This window comes from Liolophura sinensis, chromosome 6 (assembly GCF_032854445.1).
Source record: "Liolophura sinensis isolate JHLJ2023 chromosome 6, CUHK_Ljap_v2, whole genome shotgun sequence".
Lineage (NCBI taxonomy): Eukaryota > Metazoa > Mollusca > Polyplacophora > Chitonida > Chitonidae > Liolophura > Liolophura sinensis.
In genome coordinates, this window is record NC_088300.1 from 42,969,080 (window position 1) to 42,994,968 (window position 25,889).

At 37.6% G+C, this 25,889-nt stretch overlaps 2 protein-coding genes across 2 annotated transcripts in view; one reads left to right on the forward strand and one right to left on the reverse strand.

The window, feature by feature from the left end:
* Positions 1-1,167: 1,167 nt before the first annotated feature.
* On the reverse strand, positions 1,168-11,169 carry LOC135466781 (SH3 domain-containing YSC84-like protein 1). The gene is given in 8 exon segments (XM_064744461.1): positions 1,168-4,170; positions 4,946-5,059; positions 5,739-5,964; positions 6,478-6,676; positions 7,215-7,456; positions 10,284-10,350; positions 10,618-10,750; positions 11,029-11,169. Coding segments are annotated over 8 exon segments (1,224 nt in total). The 5' UTR covers positions 11,144-11,169; the 3' UTR covers positions 1,168-4,042.
* Positions 11,170-12,378: 1,209 nt separating this feature from the next.
* The window catches only part of LOC135467238 (uncharacterized), a 31,092-nt gene continuing 17,581 nt past the window's right edge, over positions 12,379-25,889 (forward strand). The window contains exons 1-4 of the mRNA XM_064745001.1: positions 12,379-12,459; positions 23,670-23,888; positions 24,493-24,621; positions 25,328-25,522. Coding sequence (XP_064601071.1) covers positions 23,730-23,888; positions 24,493-24,621; positions 25,328-25,522 — 483 coding nt within the window. The 5' untranslated portion in view covers positions 12,379-12,459; positions 23,670-23,729. The remainder of the gene's footprint in view (positions 12,460-23,669; positions 23,889-24,492; positions 24,622-25,327; positions 25,523-25,889) is intronic.

Below are 25,889 nucleotides of genomic sequence, written 5' to 3' on the forward strand. Positions count from 1 at the left end.
CATGTGATTAATAGTTCGGGATCGTTGCCTGGGTATGTCTGTCCGTTGTTTTATGCCTGTTGCCCTGACAGACCGATAGGTGAAGAAGCAACGACCTGGTGCTCCAGCTAGAAGATTTGCAGCGTTTTCACACCAGACTGTAGGGTCAACTTTTGGATCATACCTTTGAACTGTTCTAAGGAAAAAAGTCATAATTTTTTCATTTTCTTTAATTTTATTGGGCTGATTCTACAAAACCTATTCTATGAATGAGGCAAAAATGTTAACCAGAATTTTGAGCTATGGAATATTTTTGGGCCAAGCTTATAATTTTATTTTAAAGGCAAAGAATGCCCTGGTCACTCATCCCAATATGGTCAGAAAGGACCACCAGGCTCCAAAGTTCCTAATGCGTTTTACTGGGATGATAAAATTCCCCCCCCCCCACTCCTCCAAAACATTAATAAATCAAACTATTTTTGTGGACAGTGTTTAATGGTCTTTAAGCTGACATATACTTCACAAATGTGTCAAACTTCAATTTCTAGTACTGTACACTACACATTGTGACGAGGGTTTGAATTTGATTTCAGTAAGAAATGGATTTGTGGAATAACTCTCGAGCTTCTGCTTAGTACAACAATGACTGGAGGAATCTCATCACAGATGACCTACATAAAAGTCACCAAACTAATAAATATTTCATTTATGTCAATGATATTATCCAGAGTAGTTGTGACAATATAAACATATTTTGCTGTTTCCCACTATCAACATGTTTAGACAATGAGGACAAGGCAACATAACAGGCAAACATTAGCTTTTGGTCCAAATTCTGTTTAATATTCAATTTGTGACAAATTATGATAATAAAAAAAATTAAATGGCACATCTAGTTTATGTACAGTTTCCAATGTTATGATTTCAGTGTATCGCAGAAATGAATTCAGAGGTACTTTTGATGAAAAGCCATACGTGTACATGAATGATTGCGGCCTCATTCCTCATTCAGTTTTCTTTTGTCGCTCATTAGTCAAAATATAAATGCTCAACAGTAAAACAATACAGTACTGCAGTGCCAATCCATGTAATATGAGATTTCACTCAAGACATTCATCAGTATCAGAAGGCAAAACACATTGTTGACAATAGGTTTACATATGATAGAATACAAACATGAAACAGAGATTGAAATACATGTAGACAGATTTATCAAGCACATCAATGCACATAGCAATATATCCATGTTGAATTTAAGTCAGAATATTCACCTCATGTGGTTAATTAATTATATGTAGTTTAAGAGTTGATAGCTTCCACACAGCTTGTCAGGCATATTAACAATGATAATCACAGAAGTTTTGTACGCGGAATGCTATGCTAGCTTTCCACTGGTATTTTCCACCTATCACTAGTTTTGTATCCTCCTTACCTGTCAGATTTACAGTGTAATTTAACCTACTCATAGGATCAATTTTTTTTACTACTGCCAGGTAAATCAACACGAGGGACACATTTCAGGGATTCATCTATGACCTCTTCACTTGCGTTTAACCTGCCACTGGTCAGAATACAAATTGCGTAGAAATATTAAAATGATATGAAAGAAATCCTACAGAGTAAGCCCAACACTATGTTTCAATAGGATTTTGATGAATAACACTAATTAACCCATATAACTGAATATTCCATGAAAAACAAAATCTTCGGCCGTGTCCGAATATATCATGTATGACGACGAATCAGGCAGATGTGATGTTGAGTAAGGCTTTTATGCTGGGATGACGTCAAGAGCATTTGAAAGGGCAGTGTCATTTGTGAATATACATCAGCAACTGATGACGTCATGTGTTCGTGGGTGACGTCACACCAGGCAACGTGGAAGGGTCAGAAACACTTTGTTTCCTTATACTCTGACGAAACGTACAATATCGGTTTTAATTCACTGCAATAGTTTCACAATTTAGGAGAACAATTCAGACTATCCCAGTCTTTATCAATTCACCTTGCTCTTAAGACACAGGTGTTTTGATACCAAAGTAGCTCTTTAAAGAAACGAAGAATGACATGGGTGAATTAAGTATTCAATACAACTTCTCTCTATTATATAGATGAGTCATATCTGTATGCAATCTCATGATATTATGTACACTTAACAAATTCAGTAAAGAGTATCAAAGCAAATGTAATATGTTAAAAAAGTGTAAAAGTGGCAAATGTCAATCAAATATTCCAAAAAATTTTCATTGTACCACATGCATTTCAGTACAACGTGGTACAGGGCGCAACACACTTGGCAAGATAATCAGACTTCATTTTGATTTTAGTTGTGGCATTAACATACATTCTAAGGTTGTTCTTTTTAGCACTATCTTGATGTACATGGCATTTGTTTACTGTCTGCATTGAAAGTTTTCAGGACATAGGCTCGTGGACGACGAAATGATCTTAAACTTAAGTCAAAATTTAAAATGATCTTAAAACTGTTGTTTCTTGTGTTACATATCACAATATTGCTTCAACGGGTAAATTCTGGGTAAGTTATTGAACGACAAGTTTCAGCTAACAAAAAAAAGGGAAAGGAACAAACAAAATTTTGACGACTGAAGTTTTGACTTAAGTCTAAGACAGGTTCCTGATCCTGGGGCCAGGCCTACAATTGACCTAATTCACCAGGCATATGTAGTGTTACATGCACTTTTATAGCTGCCACAGATACCAATGATGTATCCAATAGATCACCCACCACATTGGTTAGTTGTTAGCCAACAAAATGGTACTTGTTTATCTTAGAACATGAATAGTCCAAGGGAAGTGCCATTTGTTTGTGACGCATTTGTACCATTGAGTCCCACATCTGAACCAATAAATCAAATATTTGTTGGTCAGATTTTGTGATTTGCAAACTTGGAGAATATGAATGGTCCAATGGAAATACAAGTTGTTTGTGACGCATTTGTACCACTGCATTCCACATCTGAACCAATAAGTCAAATATTTGTTGGTCAGATTTTGTGATTTGCAAACTTGGAGAATATGAATGGTCCAATGGAAGTACCACTTGTTTGTGACGCATTTGTACCACTGCATTCCACTTCTGAACCAATAAGTCAAATATTTGTTGGTCAGATTTTGTGATTTGCAAACTTGGAGAATATGAATGGTCCAATGGAAGTACCACTTGTTTGTGACGCATTTGTACCACTGCATTCCACTTCTGAACCAATAAGTCAAATATTTGTTGGTCAGATTTTGTGATTTGCAAACTTGGAGAATATGAATGGTCCAATGGAAGTACCACTTGTTTGTGACGCATTTGTACCACTGCATTCCACATCTGAACCAATAAATCAAATATTTGTTGGTCAGATTTTGTGATTTGCAAACTTGGAGAGTATGAATGGTCCAATGGAAGTACCAGTTGTTTGTGACACATTTGTACCACTGCATTCCACATCTGAACCAATAAGTCAAATATTTGTTGGTCAGATTTTGTGATTTCCGAACTGGAAGAATATGAATGGTCCAACGGCATACCACTACATTCCACATCTGAAACAATAACTATGTCCCACACTTGTCAACCGGATTTTGAGAGTTCCAAACTTGACGAACTTCAACGAAAGTATCATTTGTTGGCGACACGTTATACCAATGCCTTCCACAGCTACACCAACAACTAAGTCCCACTTTTTTCAACCAGATTTTGTGATTTCCGAAAGTAGAAGAACATGAATATCAAATGGAAGTATAATTTGTTTGTGACACATTTGTGATATTGTGTCCTCACGTCTTAAGCAATACGTGTAAGTCCCACATTTGTTGACCAAATTTTCTGATTTCCAAAAATGCAGTCATATTGAAAGTGACACATTTGTACCACTGAACCCTACATCTGTACCACTGCGTCTCAACAGTCCCAAAACATTTTAGTACAACTTACAGATTCCGTAGGTTACATAACCTTTATAGTTGCAGGAATGATAGGCTACATGTATACAATAAGCAGCACCAGAAAGCTCAACTGTTGACCACATCCAACTGTCTCTTCTGTAGTCTGCTATCAGCCCACCTTGTGCCTGGTGAGCACCTCCACGTAGTTAGCCGGAAATATGCCTGTATTCTTTCCTAAGGTTCCCTCCCACCAATCAAACTGGCTGTCTGTGTAGGTGCGGACAGTTACCACATCACCTGGGGAGGGCAAGATCAACCACGTGAGATAAAAGCTTATTTAATGACACACTTGATGGACATAAAGGAATACCTTCAATGACCATAAATTTCGTCCATGACTAATTTGCTCATTTTTCCCGATTCTGAGACTATTGATTTTAGAAAGGTGTTTTCAAGTTTGCTAGGAACATTCTAACATGAAACTCTACTGGAAAATTGTAACTTTTAGCACCAAAATCAATATTTTATGACATATATTTGCCTCTAAAAATGGACTTTTGTGGCCAGATGTTCGGCCATTTTAGGTAGTTATTATACATAACGACATACATGAGGCTGATATATCTTATTTATTCAATCATCTGATCCCTCAATCCTATGCCCAACTGCCACTGTGTAAGTTAAAACTTCTTGAACATGGCATTAAGCAACAATTGAGAAAATTTATTCATTCATTTCTTTATTTTAAATGCTACTACATGGCACAGGCAAGAATCTTTTGTGCAGTACCATATGTAGAGTATTTCAGTTACGGACAACGCTTTGTCACAACCTCCATCCGACTTCAGCAACATGACCCAAAAACTCTTTTTTCTGATGATCTGGAAACATAAAGTCGCCATAGGCCTGCAGCCATAGTTTAAGCTGATGAACAACACAAATATGTTGAAATCTTAAATGCATTGGTCAACAGCAATAGTTAGTGGAAAATAGTTTAGCCTGACATGACTATCATGGTATTTCTTGGTCATTATACTATAAACTGCATGGTGTGAGAGGGAGGAATTGATACCTGGATGTAATGTGAGGTCACATGGTTTAGTTCCCGTATACTCGTATAACGCTCTCACAAGCATTGCCTGCTTACTCAGATCTTGATCTAGATCAGGGACATCTCCAAAATTTTCTGAAAAAGAAAGAGTTTTGCATACACGTACATGAAATTACCATATATTCCAAGTCAAACTCTGTGCAGGCATGGTACTAGTGAGCACTAGCTTGCCAGAAGTTTGCCTATAGTGCACCTGTGGAATTTTTAAACAAAGACATTTCCAGTTTGCTCATCGGCTGTGTCCATATGCCATAACAATAGCCCTACATATATGGCTAATAAATATCATGTGAATGGGAGTAAAATACACAATAATAGTTTGATGCAACTGATCACATGGTAAGCTATTTATCTATCACCAAGGACCTTATGCCTGATTGGCTCTGCAGTGAAAATTTAAATCACATTTTTTCGATTAACTACTTTCCATAATTTATCTTTTACAACAAACTTGTTTGGACAAGTGTGTGTAAACATGAAAGATTAATAAAACAAATCACATCCTCAAAAACTGTCACACTTAGAAGTATATTGAGTCTTGTCTAAACTATTTTCCATAATATTTTTTCACAACAAATCATCTGAATAAGTTTGTGTGAACAGCACAGAAAATAAAATAGAATGGATCACAAAATATACAGCACAGCATATATTAACTATTGTCTACTAATATTTCAAGAAGTGCTACAACATCAATCAATACTGACGAATCAGATGGGTATTAACTACTTCCTTGCTACTGCCATGTACTCACTAGTGATGGTGTAAGATTTTTCTCCCTTGTTCGCTGGAGGGCTGGGCCCAGGGCCAGTGGACTTCACTGTTGTGGTGGTGGTAGTGGTAGTCACTAGGGTGTTATCCTTCCCAGAACTCTGTTTTGACTGTTCCACTCGAGATCGAATTGTTCGAGTTGTCACTATTCGTGCCTCTGATGATTCTCTCTCCTTTTTAGGTGAATCCTTTGAATTAAAACTGAGTCCCTGCAGAAAGAATAAACTAGCGAATACTTATTTATTTATTTATTTGATTGGTGTTTTATGGCGTACTCAAGAATATTTCACTTATACGACGACAGCCAGCATTATGGTGGGTGGAAACCGGGCAGAGCTCGGAGGAAGCGAATACTTAAACTGGAATCAAATTAAAAACTAATGAGCCACCGAGTTAAAGACAAGAAACTGGCAAAAGTAACTAGGTCAGACACCTTGAAGATCACATAAAATTCACAGCTCATGGAATATATAATTTGACCTAGAATCTGTATATCAGATCTTAAAAATGACATGCAAAGACATGTACATTTGGCGTACTGTTTGGCATGGAATAGTATGTTTTAGATGGGATAAAAAAAAATACATGTAAAATATTTATCTCTTTTTTTGCATGTTTCACCTTTCACAATTTACTTCACTGACGTTGCATTGTGCAATCTTAATACTTATAGAGTTAACATGTTTCAATGAGATTTACATTTTGTTTGTCAGATGTTTTACCTGGAATCTGGATGAGGAATTTGTGGAAGCAGAGGAGTTTGATCGTTTCAGAGCCTTTTGTTTGGCTATCTCCAGTAATGCCTTCTCTGCCATTTCCTCATGTTTATTCAACACCTCATACAGAACACTGCACTCTGGCGGACAAGGAACTCGACCTGACAGGATTTCATATGCTCGAATGCCCTCACATCCATAAAACCTGTAACAAGTAGAGCTCAAATCAGGGCAATGAAAGCATAAAAATATCCTGTAAAATATATCATCAACCTCAACATAAGAAGAGTACCTTTCACAAATTTACCACTGGATGGTCATCTGTGTTTCCCACTGAATATCATACTATTATAGGCAAGCTTCATACAAGGTGGTAAGAAGGGCAATACAAATCACGATCATGTGGGAATACTTCTCTGAGGAACAGCCTTCAAACACTTCTAACCAATTAACAAATTTAAAATAAAGTTTATCTAGGGAGGCGTATACAATCTCTTCTCTTTCGACATCTTTTTTACTTTTCTCCCGAGTCCTGAAGAATGTGTTTGGCAACAACCATCACTTCAACATAAATTAAATTTCGAATCAGAAAGAAGGCAATCGCATCTGTCAGGAGCACAACAGGCAGCTTACCAAAGGTCTAAAAGAGTGATCTAAAGCTTCTCCATGTGTACAATCCTCCCATTTACAATTGTACAAGCACATCTCTAGAGCAAATATGTGTCAGACATATTTTGACTTACTTTTTATTTGCATCTTTGCGTTCAATCAACCCACTGCCTTCTATGGAAATCCCAGCAAATATTCCTTTAGTTTTTGAATAAGTGTAAATAGCTGCAGGACTTCTAACTGCCACATCTCCTTCCAAGTTACGTCCCAGCGGGCCAGCTGCTATCGTGAAGTTACCCCCCAGAGTCAAGTTACCTCCCTTAGAAAAGGCATCCACCGCTGCTTTGGAAGTCAAAATAATTACGAAGTCTGTGACCTAAAATAAAACAGCACACATTCTATAAGAACATTATACAAAAGGGATAATGAATCCACGTACAATACATTCTTGATTATATTATAATGGATGTGTCTTAGGTCGCTAAAGAATCTTTCTTGATACTGCCAATTAGCCTTTAACCAATGCGATTGCAAGCTAGAATCCAGCTTCCATGGGTTTGGCTGCTGCTGTCAGTTAGAAAGCTTGTAAGGTACCTGGCAAAAGACAGTGGTTTTTCTTCGCACTAACCCCATTCTTCTCCACAAACAAAACTGTGGGATGACCAAATTTTTTCAACTGGAAACTCAAACCTGAGTTTTTTCCTGGACCAAAATGAGTTTATATTTTAAACACCGACTATAGCGTATTATTGAGCTTAATTCCACTTTAGCTGCCAGTAATTTTGTGAATGTGAAAGTATATATGATATACACGTGTATGTATATATATATATATATATATATATATATATATAAGAGAAAGAACATTTAATTTCATTTCAGGTTTATTTCTAATCACCATTTTATTGTTAGTGCATACATATACTTTTACAAGTATATTATCGTGATAAGAGATATACATTGCATAATATCACAGTTATAAAGCATGGTGACGCATATTCAGTTGATGGTTGTTACATTAAAGGAAAGAAAAGCTCTAACAAATACCATATCAAAGTTAAACATGCCCAAAATACTGAGATAATGCTTATCCTGCTCAGAGGTATATAATGAAACAGTTATAAATCATGCATGTTCAGTTGGTGGTTGTTATAGCGAGTGAGTGAGTGAGTGCTTGGGGTTTAACGTCGTACTCAACAATTTTTCAGTCATATGACGACGAAGGAATCATTAGGGTGCACGTATGTGTAATGTGCCTCCTTGTTGCAGGACGGATTTCCACCGCTCTTTTATTTAGTGCTGCTTCACTGAGACGACTTACCGAAGGCAAGTAAGCCGCCCCGCCCGAGCCATTATACTGATACGGGTCAACCAGTCGTTGCACTATCCCCTTCATGCTGAACGCCAAGCGAGGAAGTTACAACTTCCTCTTTTAAAGTCTTAGGTGTGACTCGATCAAGGATTGATCCTGGATCTACCGGTCCCGAAGCGGACGCTCTACCAACTGTGCTATCCGGGCCGGTGTGGTTGTTATAAATATTAGACGAAAAAAATGAACTAACAACTATTACATAAACCATAAACATATATAGGCCTACAGACACAAAAGACAAGGCTTATTCTGATCAGATGTTGAGCTATATACTGTAAAGTATTTATTATTCGCTGAAATTTATTTTTTGCGGCTTTACTTTAAAGATGGATTCATGGGATCAATGAAATATTTAAAAAAAAAAAATCTTGAAACTGTTTAATTTTTGAGTTATAATGTATAAATGACTCAAGCATGTCAAACAAGTATTATCAAGAGAAGCTGTAATCCTCTTTTGTTTCCTGTGGTGTCGCAAATCTTCGTAATCTGGATCAGAGATTAAAACAAAGGGGGGTGGATTATCACTATGTAAGAAGATGACAGTGGCACCTACTGTGAACAGTACTGAAAGAGCCTAAGAGATGTCACTTGTTTTCGCACTGACCTTTGACTGGCGAGCAAGTATATGTAGGTCGACTTTTAATCAAATGGCAAAGTGACCTGTCACCATTTGAGCTGTTCAGTTCAGAAGTAAAACATAAAAATTCACCATTATCGGAGCTAATCATTCAAGCAGTCAAGTAACATGATTTACTTTATACTGTTTTCGGTTTTATTTGTTCTTTGTTGCTGGTCAGAAACCGCTAACATTGCGTAGTTGTCAAACGGCCAGTGCGTTGTTGTATACAGTTCATAATTTGTTACAAGCTCATTCATTGGTCCACAGGAGACACACAGCCAATGGGATAACGTGTATCAAAACGACCTTCACTGTAAGCCAACACATGTTGTATCTACTTTTCTTTCACTTTCCGGGCAAATGCCTACTGAAAACTGATCAAACTAAATGCAGATGGACTCCCACTTCGTTTTATATCCATTAAACCTTATCAAAAAAAGTTTGAATATATTTAAAGACTACTTTTAATTTCAGCGAATACAAGCATGCTCATTTTGCCTTGTCATGGATGCAGCCGTTGGCGATGGAAGTCGACTGATCGTTGCTGTAGCACTTGTATGACAGTCTTTGTGCAATTGCAGAGATGTAACAAGACGAGTCTTGTTATTCAAGATTTTACTGGGAACCTTAACAACTCGTACATAGCCTTGTACATTGTCAGTGTGTACACAATAGCGAGTGAGCAGCTAAATCACATGTTACAGTTGCTATGCATACATTTTCTAATGCAATTCAGTCTTTATCCAAAAATTTGAATATTTGTACCAAAAAAACACAGAATTAACTTTTTTATATCCCAATTTTCAGTTTTCTAGGGAATTTTACTACCGAATGTGAAGGCATTAATAATATAAACTGCATGGGTCTCTGGCTGACTAAGTCATCATATGGGTTTATGTCAGGTTTGTCAGCTACAGGTTATCAGGTGGTTCCATTTAGGTCAGGTACACATGTACCTGGGCAGGTGAGGTGGTTTACCCTCACGATCTGCTCAATTTATGTCAGGGGTTTGTCAGGCACTTGGTCAGGTGAGGCGATTCACCCTAGGATCTTCTCAGTCATTGTCAGAAGGTTTGTCAGGTACCTGTTCAGGTAAGGTGGTTTCCCCTCAAAATCTGGTTTGTCAGGTACCTGGTCATGACACACAAAACAAACACAAACCGCCACACACACCAACATTTAATGTGTGTACGTATGTATGAAAACACTTACCTCTGCACCTATCTCGAAACCTCCTCCCAAACCAGCAATACCAAGGGCTGAGGGGGCTGACCACGCTGTAGAAATAACATATACATGTAGATCTATATGTTAACAAAGAGACGGCTGTAATGGTTACTACTTAAAGTTATCTGTGTAGGTCAAGAGCAGTGAGAATACACATGCATGTAACATACAAAGAAAATCAACTTTCATCTGGTACATTATTTCTTTTTCTATGCATTTATGTCTTTAACAGTCATTTAATATGTGTACATGATATTCAGTTACAGAGCTTCATTAAAGCCAAGGCCCTGATGTAAGTTTTGTGCACAGCAATCAAAATGTTATTATATTTCACTCACTATCATCATCAAGCTTGGCTATGACAATACCACTGCCTCCCCTGGCCGTCACCAAGAATCCTGCCTTAACTACAGTCAGAATTGCAAGACCCCTGGCTTTTGCTATCAACCCAGCTGCCAAAAACATATAAAAAGTAATAGAGCATTTCATATTATATAACATACATACAGGTAGAAATGAGAAAATATTTATGAGAAAATTTATGAGAAAACGAAAAAACTGAGAAAATATTTCTCAATTATTTGAGAAATATTGCAAAAACCATTATTGTGAGATAAGAGATTAACAATTATGAAAAGGTTGGTTATGAACAATTTTCATGTCACAATTAATATATCTGGATTAACACATGCTCTTTTTAACAATTAATGGATCAATTTTCTGTTCTTACCGGGTATAAGTTTGTCAGGGCCCGCCTTAGCAGATGGCACCGTGAACTCCCTCAGAATTTTAGCTGCTTTCTTAGCCTCTGATTTGAGACTATGAGGAATTGGGGTGTTCACCATTCTGCCTTGGTTAGCTCATGGGATATCTGGATAACATTGGGGGATGGAAGCAAAAATAAATAGATGTATACCTGACAAATCACAAGATGGCCAAAGGTTGCATTATCCATACACACTAAAACCCTGATGAAGTGAGCATAAGCAAACATGAACATAGCTCTGAACTAGACAAAATCAATGCAGTTGTCCTACAGTGTATGGGTTAGACTTAGTGTCAAATTTACGAAATATTAATTTCTTACAGAACACCCTGGTGTAATATGGCTGAATTTATTTACTTGAAACCCACGACCATCTGCAGTGATTTTGGCTGATGTTATCTTAAAAGTTACTGTATGTTAAACCTAGTTTAAGGAATTCCTGGATTGGAATCCCAATCACTACCAAAAATTATTGGATTGGATTTTATTTAATTATTTATTTGATTGGTGTTTTACGCCGTACTCAAGAATATTTCCCTTATACGATGGCGGTCAGCATTATGGTGGGAGAAAACTGGGCAGAGCCTGGGGGGAAACCCACGTCCATCCACAGGTTTGATTGGATCTTAGCTGAAGGCCAACCTGGGCACCTAGCACAATTTCATTAGCCCAGTTTAACCTAAATCCCTGCATAACATTCTCTGCAATTTTGCTGAAAGGAAATATGGCGTACCTAGACTGACAAATAAATGCCCTCCAAAACAATACCCCACAATGGCGGTAATGTGACCACAAAACCAGTTTAGTATTAATGCTGGCTGCTGAGTGATCACTACCCACTGCACATTCTGACAATTTGCATGGAATGATGTGTTCAGACGTTACTAGAATATGGCACCAAGTCTATCAACGAAACCAAAGTAGTTTCCTTATTCATGTACACGCATATCTTTGTCACATATAAATTACATTACGTACATGTACCGCTGAGATATCTTCTCGAGTTTATGTTTTACAGGCTGTCATCTTCCGCTTCCTGTAACGCAGAAAGTCCGGAAGTCCCGACTGTTCTGCGCCCTATCTCTGCCGTCACTTAGGCGTACAATAAATTTACACACGCTGGTCTGGTGTGAATTAATGTAACACAATTAAACCAAACAAATACAAACAGAAACGAAACGACGTCAGTGAACGTATTTGAACGAGGACATTGTGTCGAAATGATCTTCATTACGGTTGTTTTTGCAAAGGTTGCTCTTGCTCAAGAAAAGGGACATGACCGTGCGGGGAGGTTACGGGTAGATGAGATCGAGGCTGGCTGCCAAGGTGCTTGTAAACAATAAATGGCGGAATGAACGGGAAACAGCATGTCAAGCTCAGATGAATCTTGCGCATGTGAGTAATTGTCAGTGCACTTAGGAAATTAAAAAATCTTGTGACAGAAATCTGTGGAGTAAGTAGTCTGAAAAGCTGTACTAATGTTTACGACTAATTTTACCGGCCGTGCTGTCGCTGTGGACTAAAGCATGGTGTTGTTGTTGTATTGAGCAATTGCACCTGTGACCGACCCGAGCCTAACTTGCGCGTATAGCCTATCTCTTGGTAGTGTGTGGCCCAGCAGGAAAATTTCACAAACCTTTACAATTTGAGTCCATTCTAATTCTAGGTATATACATGTAAGTACTGTACCATAAGTTATCCGAGTTCAAAAGATGTCAAAACTTGCAAGAGCAAGGCCTCTTCTACACTGCAACCAAAAATTAATCCAGCCGTTGGAAATTTTGAGTCGAGACGTCGCACTTACCGCCGTCATGTTTCCTTTCGAGCCTCAGGCAAGGGACATGCAGGCTGTTTGATAGGAAAAGATTTTTAAGACAAAAAAAAGAAGCAAAATAAATTCCTGACGAACAGTCTAGTCGAAAGAAACTTTCTGACATTCACCACTTAATACCCTTGCCATGCTTTGGTAGAAGTTTGAATTCAAAACACTGTAGATGTTGGTGTGACTTGTTTGATTCAAAAGTTTAAACGGCTGTTAAAAAATGGTATATTAATGCAGGCTTTGACATGCCTACACTTCAGATGAATTGGGGAATCAGTGTACTGGTATAGCAAATGAAATACAGGTTAACTGACCCAACAGCTAACTGACCCAAGACATCTGGTCCCACAGTACTGAGTCATCTGGTCCAGTAGTTCAAATTATTTGGTTTAACACCACCAATGCACGATTTTACACACTAAGATCTCTTTTGGGGAATAGCTATGATTTATACAATTTTCTGTAGTTTACGGATGGTTGTGGGTTTCCCCCAGGCTCTACCCGGTTTGCTCCCACCATAATGCTGGCTGTCGTCATAAAAGTGGAATAATCTTGAGAACGGCGTAAAACACTAATCAAATAAATAAATCAATCAAAATTGTTGATGTTAAACCCCAAGCACTCACTCACTCACTCAAAATTGTTGCTGTACTTGTGGTGATGTAAAATTTCCTGCATGAAATAGGTAGGCAGCCACCCGGGGCTCTGTGTAAGTAAGAGCCCTGTCTGACTCGACCACACTCCACTGCCTGCTTAGCATGGTGTGCTCCATTGGTCAACCTGATATGGTTATAAACTGGTAGGTGGCGGTTTTATTGCCACTGACAAGACTTACATTTCCAGACTTTTGTTCAGAGTCAAATCGCCTGGCCCTAGGATCATAAAGCTAACTACAGTCTTAATTTACTTTGTAAATGTTTGCTTTCCTGAAATAGTGTGGAATTTAATTTTAATACTAAAAGTTGTCATTGACTTTCAAGACAGAATAATATAAGTTTAGGAGTAATACCCAAAGATTAATTCTAACTTTAATAGCTAATTTCTCCAAGGATTTTAAGTCGAGAAAATCTGTACTTAAAGCATAGTGGAGAAGATTTAGTTATATAATTTGTGGCATGTAATCAAAATTTATTTAACCTTTGTATGTGTGAAAGTAAAGAGAAAATTAAAGAGAAAAGATAAGCTTTTTGGGGGGCCAATTTCCAAAGTTTTATTGTCCAAATGCATACATCGTTTCACTATTTGAAGTTTTTAATGTTCATCATAGATTTTTCTGAGTAATCATTTATTGTCAAAACTTTCAAAAGATCCAAAAGTTTTGAAAACTTTGGTATTCTTTTATTAATATAATTAAACCAGTAGAAGGTATATACAATAAATATTATGGGAATGTTTTTTTACCTTAGGCATTCAGGTATATGTGTGCCAACTTTCAAAGCATTTAAATCAAGGGAGAAATAAAGGCTGGTATTTCACCAAATTACTATGTTGAAAACAGAAACTGAGAAAATGTGCAAAAATGTCTTACCAGAGACAGGTCTGTTCTCAGCAGGTAAACCTCTATGTGGGGTAAATCCTTTAATGAGGGATAACTAAGGAAACACAACTGCCTTTATTTACAAGAAGGTACACTTTTGTCAGATTTAATATAATTAAAAACATGACTTTGGTTTTCATCTTTAATTGAGAGGAAAGATAAGAAACTGGAGAAACCAAAAATGTGAAGAAAAAAAATTTCACACCTGAGGAGTTCTGTTAACCTTAGGTGTGTGTGTGTCTTTTTAAAACAGGGGTAATGTCCACAAAGCCTATATGGGCAGGGGTGTGATCGTACAGTGGTGCAGGCTTTATAGACAAATGTTAACAGGAGGCAAACATGTACCAGAGGCATGTCTATTCACAGATGATAATCCCTCTTAGGAAGTTAATCGCCCTAATCAGTCGGCACAAAGAAAACACACAACTGCTTTGGCTCACAAAAAGTTATATGTTTAGCACAAGTTATTTGAATGTGGTTTTCATCTTTAAGCAAGAGAAAAACAATGGAATGAAAACTCTTGTGAAATAATGACTTGAATAATAAAAAAGAATTGACTATATTTCACCTCTGTCAGATGTATTTCAGTCATGCAGTACAGGTAAGCCAATAAGCCTCCCTCTACCCACTCACAAACAAATAAATAAAATACGAAAATAATTACATGTGCAAAAAGACATATATGCCATTAATTACGGTGTTGCTAAAGTGTACACTTATTTTTTTATGCATTATTTCAGAATCCATAGCCAGTGTTATTTCAAAATAGGAAAACAGTCATTATTATCGTCTTTTGTGATGATATACTTAGCACTTGAATGCTTTATATTTGAAGGTTAGGTGGTTTTTCATGACCTAGATTTTTAGTTTTATAATTTTATTTATTTATTTATTTGATTGGTGTTTTACGGCGTTCTCAAGAATATTTCACTTATACGATGGGGGCCAGCATTATGGTGGGAGAAAACTCGGAGAACCTGGGGGAAACCCACGACCATCCGCAGGTTGCAGGCAGACTTACCCACGTGCAACCGGAGAGGAAGCCAGCATGAGCTGAACTTGAACTCACAGCGACCGCATTGGTGAGAAGCTCCTGGGTCTTTATGCTGCGCTAGCGCGCTAACCAACTGAGCAGTTTTATAATTAATGATGGTAAATGACATAAAATTTCACATTTGATTAAGCTGCAAAATTTGTCTGGTTCTGCAAGTCTCGAAATTCGAGGTCATTTACCATCTCCTGACTAGGACGGCAAGCTTAGTGTAATCTCTTTGTGAAAAAACATTTTTCTTGTAAATGACCTAATGTGCGGTAAAGACAAACAATTACAGTAGAACCTCAGTGGACATTTCATTCCATATTGTGTAATCAAAATAAATCCAAAATTAAAATTGTTTATTGATATTTAATGTAGGAAAACATGTGTGAAAAATTTTGAATGTACAGATAAATAATTAAGTGAATAAAAGTAAATATAAATTCAAAAATGTCTATGTATTTGTACATATATTCTGAACTAATTTATAAATGCACTACATGTATCATTGGTACATTCATTATTGCCAGGTATGTTATATAAATAAGGATTTTGCCTTTCTATAAATACATATGTGATGAACTAATGTATAAATATAATAATTTCTGATGTAAACCACTGCACATATATCATGCTATGAAATACCTAGTCTACTGCTAAGCCTGAAAGCTTGATCTAATTTACCATTTGTATAGCACTTAACTACTGCAGTGTCCATTGTTCAGTCATTTGATGACCACATCACAGTTTGTGTGTACACATATGTTTCATGACCTAGTTAATTGTAAGGGTTGGATCTCTTTGTGTCAAGTATATTGGGGGTGTCCTAAACAAATCTCTGCCCAGAGGAGGCTGACTGCTCCTGTTAACCCTTAAGCTAAGTGGTCGCAGTTAACATGGCCTTATTATAGCCTCCACTGCTGTGTATTCTGGCAAAATGGTCACCAAAATTGGTTTTTATATCTAGCACATACACAATAATGGCTTTCTCTGCTTTCACACTTCCCTCAGTCCCCAGTCACATTGTATCCTGTCCACTGCTGTGCCCAGTCAAAGGGAACAGAAGCAGTTTTCTCCGCCCTAACAAAAGCCACCCTTGGACTGTTTCCAGGAGGCATTAAGTGGTTGATGACTGGATCTATACTGGCTATCTCATGCCCAGGGGTCCACATTGCAAGTCCACTGACCATGCAGTGACCATAGATTTGCAGTTCAGTATACCAAGTGACCTACTTAAGTATCATTTTCACAGGTAGGAAATTAAAACTGCTTGCATGTTTGTAACAGACTGACAGTTCAATAGGAGAAACACTGAATGTATTACTGCACATCCATGTAATGAACAAGAGCATTGTATATAAGTAAAAAAAAAAAACATATTAATTACGGGATGATGCACTGCATTATTTTATTTTCACATACCATGTTATGCCATGGATGGCTTTTGTGCAGTATTAGGTTGTATGCAGATTGAGGTCTCTGGTTAAAGCTATTGGTGTTTAGTTATGAAATGATTTCTAGTCATATAAGGACCAAAGGTGTCTCAGGTAATATAACATGATCATTACAGGGCTTTAGTTCACACCCATTTATTTTCCTCTGGCTGCTGATTAAGAGGCCTGTTAACTTGGACTGATAGGGCTCAGTCTAGGGGGTGAGGTTATAGTCTGGATAACCCTGTCCCAGGACAGGCAGGCTTAGACAGGTACTTTACAGGTGTGCTGATTGGCTCTGTTAGGGTCATGGGAGTTGCCATCTGTACCTTAGCTCTCAAAGGCCTCCCTTGCCTCACACAAAGACCACATGGTCCAAGAATATCTCACATGGTGTATTTAAAGTACACAGTGAACAGAACAGAGGGAAAAAAGCCTTGCTCAACATATATGTAGTGCAGAACCATCCTGCCATGTGTCCTCATTTAAAGGTATGCCACTTTCTTCCTATCATGTTTGATTTTTAGGTACCATACATGCACATATGCCTTTGTAGCAATTTTGTTGGCTTACTGGGTATAGGGTAAAAGTTAAAAATAAATAATTAATTTTAACCTAAAATGTTGAATAGTGGTTATACATGAAGGTGCGTGTATTTTATTGCTCTTCAGTATGCATTTACATGTAGAAGAATTAATCTGCAGTTTACACATACCTGTATGTGAACAAAGGCTTGCCAATAGAACATGTTGTACGTGTGGTGCACATTATGGAATACGCATACACCATCACTAATGGCACCCTGCAAACATTGCCAACATCCTCTGAATGATCCCTCTCACCGCAGCTTCCTTGGAGATTCAACATATTCCAAACATGCATCACAAAACTGTATTATATTGTCCCTAGGACAAGCTCAGCACATCTGTGACATCATCACCAATGCCACCCAGTTCATGTATGCATGTACCCTCTGGACCCTACAGTATGACCATATATCATCCTATTGGATGGACGCCATCATTATATCTTTTACATCATAACGATACGATATGATTTTACCCTCCATGATCTGCATTCATTGGAACCATCATCAATCATCACATCTACAGCCCCACATTGTCTTGTCCTGTGGACATAATCAAATCTCCCACATGTACATCACCATGTAACATACCATGTCATCTTATCCTGTGGACATCATTATAATCATATCTCCTACTTCACCAGCATAAAGCATCATCTTACTCTGCAGGCATCATCATCATCCTCGTCTCCTGATTACCAGCATACCACATGGTCTTGTCCTGCTGTCATCATCATCATCATATCTCCTACATCACCAGCATACCACATGATCTTGTCCTGCTGTCATCATCATCTTATCTCCTACATTACAAACGTACCACATGGTCAGAGTTGTCCTGTTGAGATCATCTTCATCATGTCTCCTACATCACCAGCATACCACATGATCTTGTCCTGCTGTCATCATCATCATCATATCTCCTACATCACCAGCATACCATATGGTCTTGTCCTGCTGTCATCATCATCATCATATCTCCTACATCACCAGCATACCATATGGTCTTGTCCTGCTGTCATCGTCATCATATCTCCTACATCACCAGCATACCACATGGTCAGAGTTGTCCTGTTGAGATCATCTTCATCATGTCTCCTACATCACCAGCATACCACATGATCTTGTCCTACTGACATCGTCATCATATCTCCTACATCATCAGCTTACTACATGGTCTTATCCTGTTGACATCATCATCATGTCTCCTACATACCACATGGTCTTGTCCTCCTGTCATCATCATCTTATCTCCTACATCACCAGCATGCCATATGGTCTTGTCCTGTTGATATCATCATCATATCTCCTACATCACCAGCATACCATATGGTCTTGTCCTGCTGTCATCATCATCATATCTCCTACATCACCAGAATACCACATGGTCAGTGTTGTGCTGTTGAGATCATCTTCATCATGTCTCCTACATCACCAGCATACCACATGGTCTTGTCCTGCTGTCATCATCATCTTATCTCCTTCATTACAAACGTACCACATGGTCAGAGTTGTCCTGTTGAGATCATCTTCATCATGTCTCCTACATCACCAGCCTGCTGCATCATCTTGCTCTACAGACATCATCATCCTATCTCCTACATGGTCAGCGTACTGTACCACATCATCTAAATATCCAGTGAATATCATCATCATCATATCTGCTTCCTCGCCTGCATATGACATTTACTTTCCCTTAAAGAGACGTAAAATCCAACTTTATTTTCTCAACCTAGTACATGTAGATGGCTTTATTTTTGTCCTGAATCCCTGTATAACAGGGTGATTTTTCCAGTTGTCAGGTATGCCTATGGACATGCGCATGTTTATATATTACATGAATATGACTACATGCTTCTGTCTTCCTGGTTTTGACTCTGGTTTATCTTTGACCATGGATTTTCTGTCACCATTCTTTATCTTTTGGCATAGTGTTTTCCTGGTACGTGCCAGAGCCGTCAAGTATTCAGGATACACACAATATAAACAAATCTAGGAAACAAATACACTGTAGGTAAATCATTTTACAATTCTCTGGAAGTGCTATTTTGTAATTAAACAGTTATGTATAAATTTATACATGTACATGTAATATTGAACTTTGCTACAAATATATACACACTGTATGTTGTCTGTGTTGTTATCAGTATGAGGAAGTCCAGTACAATGACTGAGCTAGTATGTGTCATCAGTGTGTTTACATTTGTAGCTTAGGTCATACAGTTGTGTTTTAGTAAAAAGAGGGATTAGTAAAAAGACCCAGGGATACTGGGTGTCTACAATGTATAACCCCCCCCCCCACCCCCCACCCCCTTGTCAGCTGATCAAATGCCCTGGGCAGAGTGCCAACTTTACACACACACACACTGGTTTTGGAGATTTGCCACCTTTGTGGTCCTGTTTATACTTGTGACCTGATTTTGGGGATTAACCTTTCCAATGTCTATTAGAAAAAATAATCCATCGCTATGCATATTTGTTTGGTCCAGTGCGTATCTCCTGTATTCTAATACGTAATAACTATATGATGGTGACCAAGGTACATGCAGTAAGTATATTGTCTGTATGTGTGAGATTTGTGGTCACTTGAACTGTTCTAACATTTATATTTGGGTTAGTAATTAAGTTATGACAGGATTAGAAACAACGCAGTTGGCAAACCCACATCATGCATTGTGTATGGTGTTCTGGGTGTGTAGCATGAAGATCTTATGAACACCAGAGGTATATTTATTTTTTTATTTGAGTGGTGTTTTACGCTGTACTCAAGAATATTTCACTTATACGATGGCAGCCAGCATTATGGTGGGAGGAAACAAGGCACAGTCCGGGGGAAACCCACAACCATCCGCAGGTTGCTGCCTGACCTTCCCACGTACAGCTGGAGAGAAAGCCAGGATGAGCTGGACTTGAACTCACAGCAACCGCATTGGTGAGAGGCTCCCGGGTCATTACGCTGCCCTACCACAGGTATATATGCATACATTTATCTACTCTATATTGTGTACCTTAAGTTTGTTTACATACATGAGATGTTCATGAATTAATGCTTCTCAACTATGGTGCAATACATCCTCATTAATCATCAAGATCTTTGTTAATCAGTCAAATATGCAACAAAGCTAGTAAAATGCAAATATACATACTAGTCTGACAGATACGCAATCATATCGTGTGTGACAGTTTGTCAGAAAACACCAGTAATGAACATAATTATAGTTCTCATGTTAAGTTACATCTAAGATATTTTTTGTAATCAACTAGTAAGGGTGCCAGCTGTTCACAATGCATTAAAAATTATAATACAAATTATGTAGGTAAGACTGTTAATCATTGATACCAGTCTTGTTATAAACTTAACAAAAGTAGGTCGACTTTTATCAGTTCATATTAAAGTTAATGTCCAGCATAACAGTTGGCACAGATGTACTGTGAAGGTTCTATTCAGTTACTGTTGATGTCACTTATCATAGTGCCATTAGGTTAGTTGTAAATGTTTTTAAGCACTTTATTTATCCATGTGCGTGGTGTCCAAAATATCCACATGGTGTCTAGAATATCCTCATATGATGTCCAAAACATCCACACAGAATGTCCAAAATGTCCACACATTATGTCCAAAATTTATATGTTGTGTAAAACATGACAAACCATTATACTCCATTTCTTTGAATAACAAATTCCATGTATGAAATTAAGAAAGGCTTCCTGGTTTTTTGTCTTTAGTCCACGTCCTGTTTTTACACTGATATGTATTACATGTACATTTATGTATCTGCAGTACCATGAAAGGTATCAGTATGTGTTTAAAGCAATCATACACAACGGAGAGCTGGTGCATTGAATTTGTCTATAAGTAATAAGGATATAACGTAATCTGAACGAAAAGATAAAAATTGACTTAGCTGTGTGAAAACAGCTAAGGTAACATGTAGTAGGCCATTCTTTTAAAATAATTCATTAAGGTGTGGATGCTCCAGTACCAATGCTACATGTCTTTTCCCAAAATATTCTGCAGTGTCATTTAAAGGCATGTACATTGTGCTTGTGGCTAGTAGGCACATATAAAGATATACGGAATAAATATGATAATGGAACGGTTCAGGCATGCCTGCCTGACTTGACGACATCGGCTGGGCAGTCTGCCATCTGGCTTTTCACAGTTTGATGTGACAGTCTATGGCTGGGCCACATATGGACATTGTTACAATCATTTATATGCTTTATTAAAAGGAAAAAAGTGTTTTATTTTGGGTTAAAAGGTTGACCTGTATTACAGTTCTATTTTCTACCTCCATTATGTGCTGATTATATCCCTGTGAAAGTATATACAGGTATACATGTATGGCCCAGTTTGGTAACAGTTTCTTTAAGAGTTAGTCAAACTTCATACTGGCATAGTAGGCAGTTTAACATAGAACAATCACTGCTGTCTAGTTTGGTTACTCTCTGATACTCTGTTAAGATGAAATTTACATTCAGTGTGGAATTACTTACATCAACATGGTAAGCATTATTTATTTATTTATTTATTTTGATTGGTGTTTTACGCCGTACTCAAGAATATTTCACTTATACGACGGCGGCCAGCATTATGGTGGGAGGAAACCGGGCAAAGCCCGGGGGGAAACCCATGACCATCCGCAAGTTGCTGGAAGACCTTCCCAAATACAACCGGCGAGGAAGCCAGCATGTGGTAAGCATAAGGGTTTGTACATATATTTTTACATGTAAGAGGAACATGTATAGAACTTTACATGTATAGAACTGTCTGTGGTTTGTCTAAAATATTAATTTTTTAAATATGGTTATTCGTTAAACTATATGTCTGATGCCAAATGGTTTAATTTAAAGTTGTGGGCTCGATCGTCTTTTATACATGTACACTAAAATGCATTTTCTGATTTCCACGTGTACTTGTATTTCTTTCTATTATAAAGTATAAAAATTTCTGCTGAGAGGGTTAGTCCACCAGCATGGCATAGGAGCCTCTCACCGATGTAGTTGCTGTGAGTTCTAGTCCAGCTCATGCTGGCTTCTTCTCTGGCCGTCTGTGGGTAGGTCTACCAGCAATCTGCGGGTGGTCATGGGTTTCCTCGGGCTCTACTCGGTTTCTTCAGACCACAATGCTGGCCACCATTGTATAAATGAAATATTATTCTAAAAATATCAATGAAATAAATAAATAAAACTTTTCCTTTGGTGACACATAAATGTACCACACACATTTTGAAGGGGCCATTAAATGAGGGTTAGCATATCATAAATATTTATGTAAATTAATTGTCACTAATGTTTTTGACATAAAAGTCTAGAATGATAACGTTTTTGTAAAGAATAAACTCTCTCTCTTCGTAGCACTACGGTATTGTCTCTCCTGTAAGAAACATTTTAGGAAGTAAACAATATTTTACATCTATATTTGGTATATTTGCTAGATACGGCTTCAATATCACTAAGAAAAAATGGAATATTTTTGGTGAAATTTTACGGTAAGCTTGATCAGAATGGCAGCTGCAAAGAACTTTACACGGTGCAAAAAGGTATGCCAAAGGCGAATTAAGCATCAGCATACGTTCATAATTACATTGTGCAGGTATGTGAAGTGAATATTAATCCCAGTACCATTGGTTATAAATATATTTACTGGAAAGTGATATTGAGCCTAGACAAATTAGACACAGGAGCTGTGTCACAAAATGGGACAAAAACATAAAACTAATGTCACAAACTCCAGTTTTGTCCGATGGTTCCTTGAACAATTTGTGTACATACATGTGTAATCCACACTTAGGCAGTTGCGTGACGGTGAGCAGTTGTTCCCCTTGTCTGGGTAATTAGCCTGTCAGGAAGAAAAGCGATATGTGATTCATGTGACATAGTCAGGGATCCATTGGCTGAGGAGGGATGTCTTACCTGAAGACGTCATGTCCTATACCTGGACAACTAAGGCCATCTCAGGTGTGTAGAATTACAGGTACCTCTTTTCACACTGGATTCTGTGTGATCACCTGCTCAGATTAAGGACGGATAAACATATAATGTTACCTCTATGTTCATTGGCGCTATCAAGAGCTCTGTAAGCTTTATGATTTCCATCTGAAAGTCTTTCTTTATGGAAAGGCCTAATGTGCTTTTTTTTTCTGTTTTTTTCCTTTCTGTTGTTACATCACTGTCATTATCTATTTCAGCAAATGAGACCTGGAAACCATGGTGATGAAAATAATTAAGACACCTGAGTTTTACCCAGAATGCCAGAGGAACGACAAACAACGGGTTATCTATCAGGACAGGGCACAGACCCTCCGAAACCCAAACTGGCGTCGGGGAAATACTACGATATTGCGGCGACGCTATTTAGCACTGGTCGTTCAGGGGAATTGGTGGATCTGTTTATAGCAGCTGCCAGGGTAAGCATGAGAAATACAACATTAGGAAAACACTGGTCAGATACATGTAGACCTGATTTTCTGCTGACAGAATCTACATTCACAATATACAATACATGCACATGCATTCATTTGTAGAATGGCTAAAATTCTGTCAATTGGGCTCCCTTAAACTCCCGTGGTTTATTTATTTGTTCACTTGCACAAAGCTTGATTCGCCTCCGCAAGCAAGGCTTGCTGGAGGACAGTAATCAGTTTCACTTGTGATTTAAACCCTTCAAAAATTTGTTCCGGTAGTTGTAGATGGTCTTAACACAATTCTCTTATCTGCAAGTCCTGTATTTATACTTTGCTTTGGATTCATATTGTGGGTTGTTGTTTTTTTTCCCTCCACACAGACAGACTGAATGTCAAACTTACATTTTCTTTCACCTAGATAGGACCTTTCTATTGTGTAATGTTTTATATCCTGGAGAGGACTTTTCAAATTATTATAAAGCAACTAGACTGATTTTAATAATTAAAAAAGTAAAATCGATGTAATTTAAATCTGTCTGTTGAAACAGTATCACATCCATATATTCATAACACCCTAATTTCTATACGATGAATTTATGTTGGTTAGGATGGGGATTACAGTCGAATAGAGAGCTTGGTGCAGAGGCGTGGAGATGCGGTGGTCAGTGTGGATGTGAAGGACAAACGGACAGGCAACACTGCTCTTATCTGGGCAGCCAAACGAGGACACAACAAGGTCAGGCTTAATTACTGTCTACAAGTTAAAAATTTACCCAAAAAGTTCATTTTGAGAGGCAGATGATTTGGTCAGAAAATATTAGTTTTGGTGCTGGAACTTAAATTTTGTCCAGTAAGATAAATTCATGTAGTACTGTTAGAATTATAATCTATTCAGTCACAAGGCGTTACCTCAGGTAAAAAATAATTAAAATGATATGTTTTCTTATCCCATGTATTCCATAAAATTGGTGAATTGCATTATGATTAGAGTTAAATTACATTAAAAAAAAAAGTGCAGGAAGTAAAAAATTGATGGCATTAAATCATGATTTTAAGAATAAGTTGATAATATTACCCCTGATATCATACACTATAACTTTGCTGGTGCATGTCTTTGATCAGATGTCCTTTTGCATCCTGTACAGTCTACATGTAGTAAATTTAACAGAACTAGATTACTTTTCATACACGTTCTGACAAATTTTGTTGTTGCAAATTGTTCAGTGATGGAATATTGTGGAGAAAACATTACTGCTAGTAGCTGTTGCTTGTCAACTATAATATTTAGTAGTGGATTAAAAAGGAGCTCCAAGTAGAAAATTACAATCTTATGTGTCATAAAAACGTTTTTCTTTCTGAAGTAATGGTATCATCTAGCACATGCCTATACAAGAGACGAATTCAGATTCAGTCATTTAACAAAAGATCTTTTGGTAATGCAGATAGTACAGTTGCTTCTCAAACATGGCGCAGATGTTACTTTGAAAAACTATGACGGGAAGACAGCGGTAGAGGTTGCCTCCCCAGGTATCAAGACGCTGTTACTGGACGCGGTGGCTCAGACCAGTCTGTCTGTGCATCAGCGTCTCCTACAGGCAGCGTGGCAGGGCAACGCTGTCATGGTTAAGCAACTCTTGGTGAGATAATATGTCTTCTTTATTAACCATCCTAGGGCCATCATTAAAATTATGTTATTGAGAGTACCTAACTGACCCTCCATAAAGGGACCTAAACCAAAATGTTTAAAGCATTGATAGAAAAGTTGTTCTCTCTTGATGTAACTTTCATCAAAATCAATGTCTTTTTCATTCTTCATAATAAAAAACCAAACCATATTTTTCCCTACCATATTTTTCTTAATAGGGTTTCTTACACCCAGAGAAGAATAGAAAAAAATGGCCTTCATGGCCTTATGGCTATGCTACTATGTATTACTTTATTTTGTGTATATATTTATTTTATATTTTACCATGGTAATGACAACATTAGAAGAGTGTTTGATAT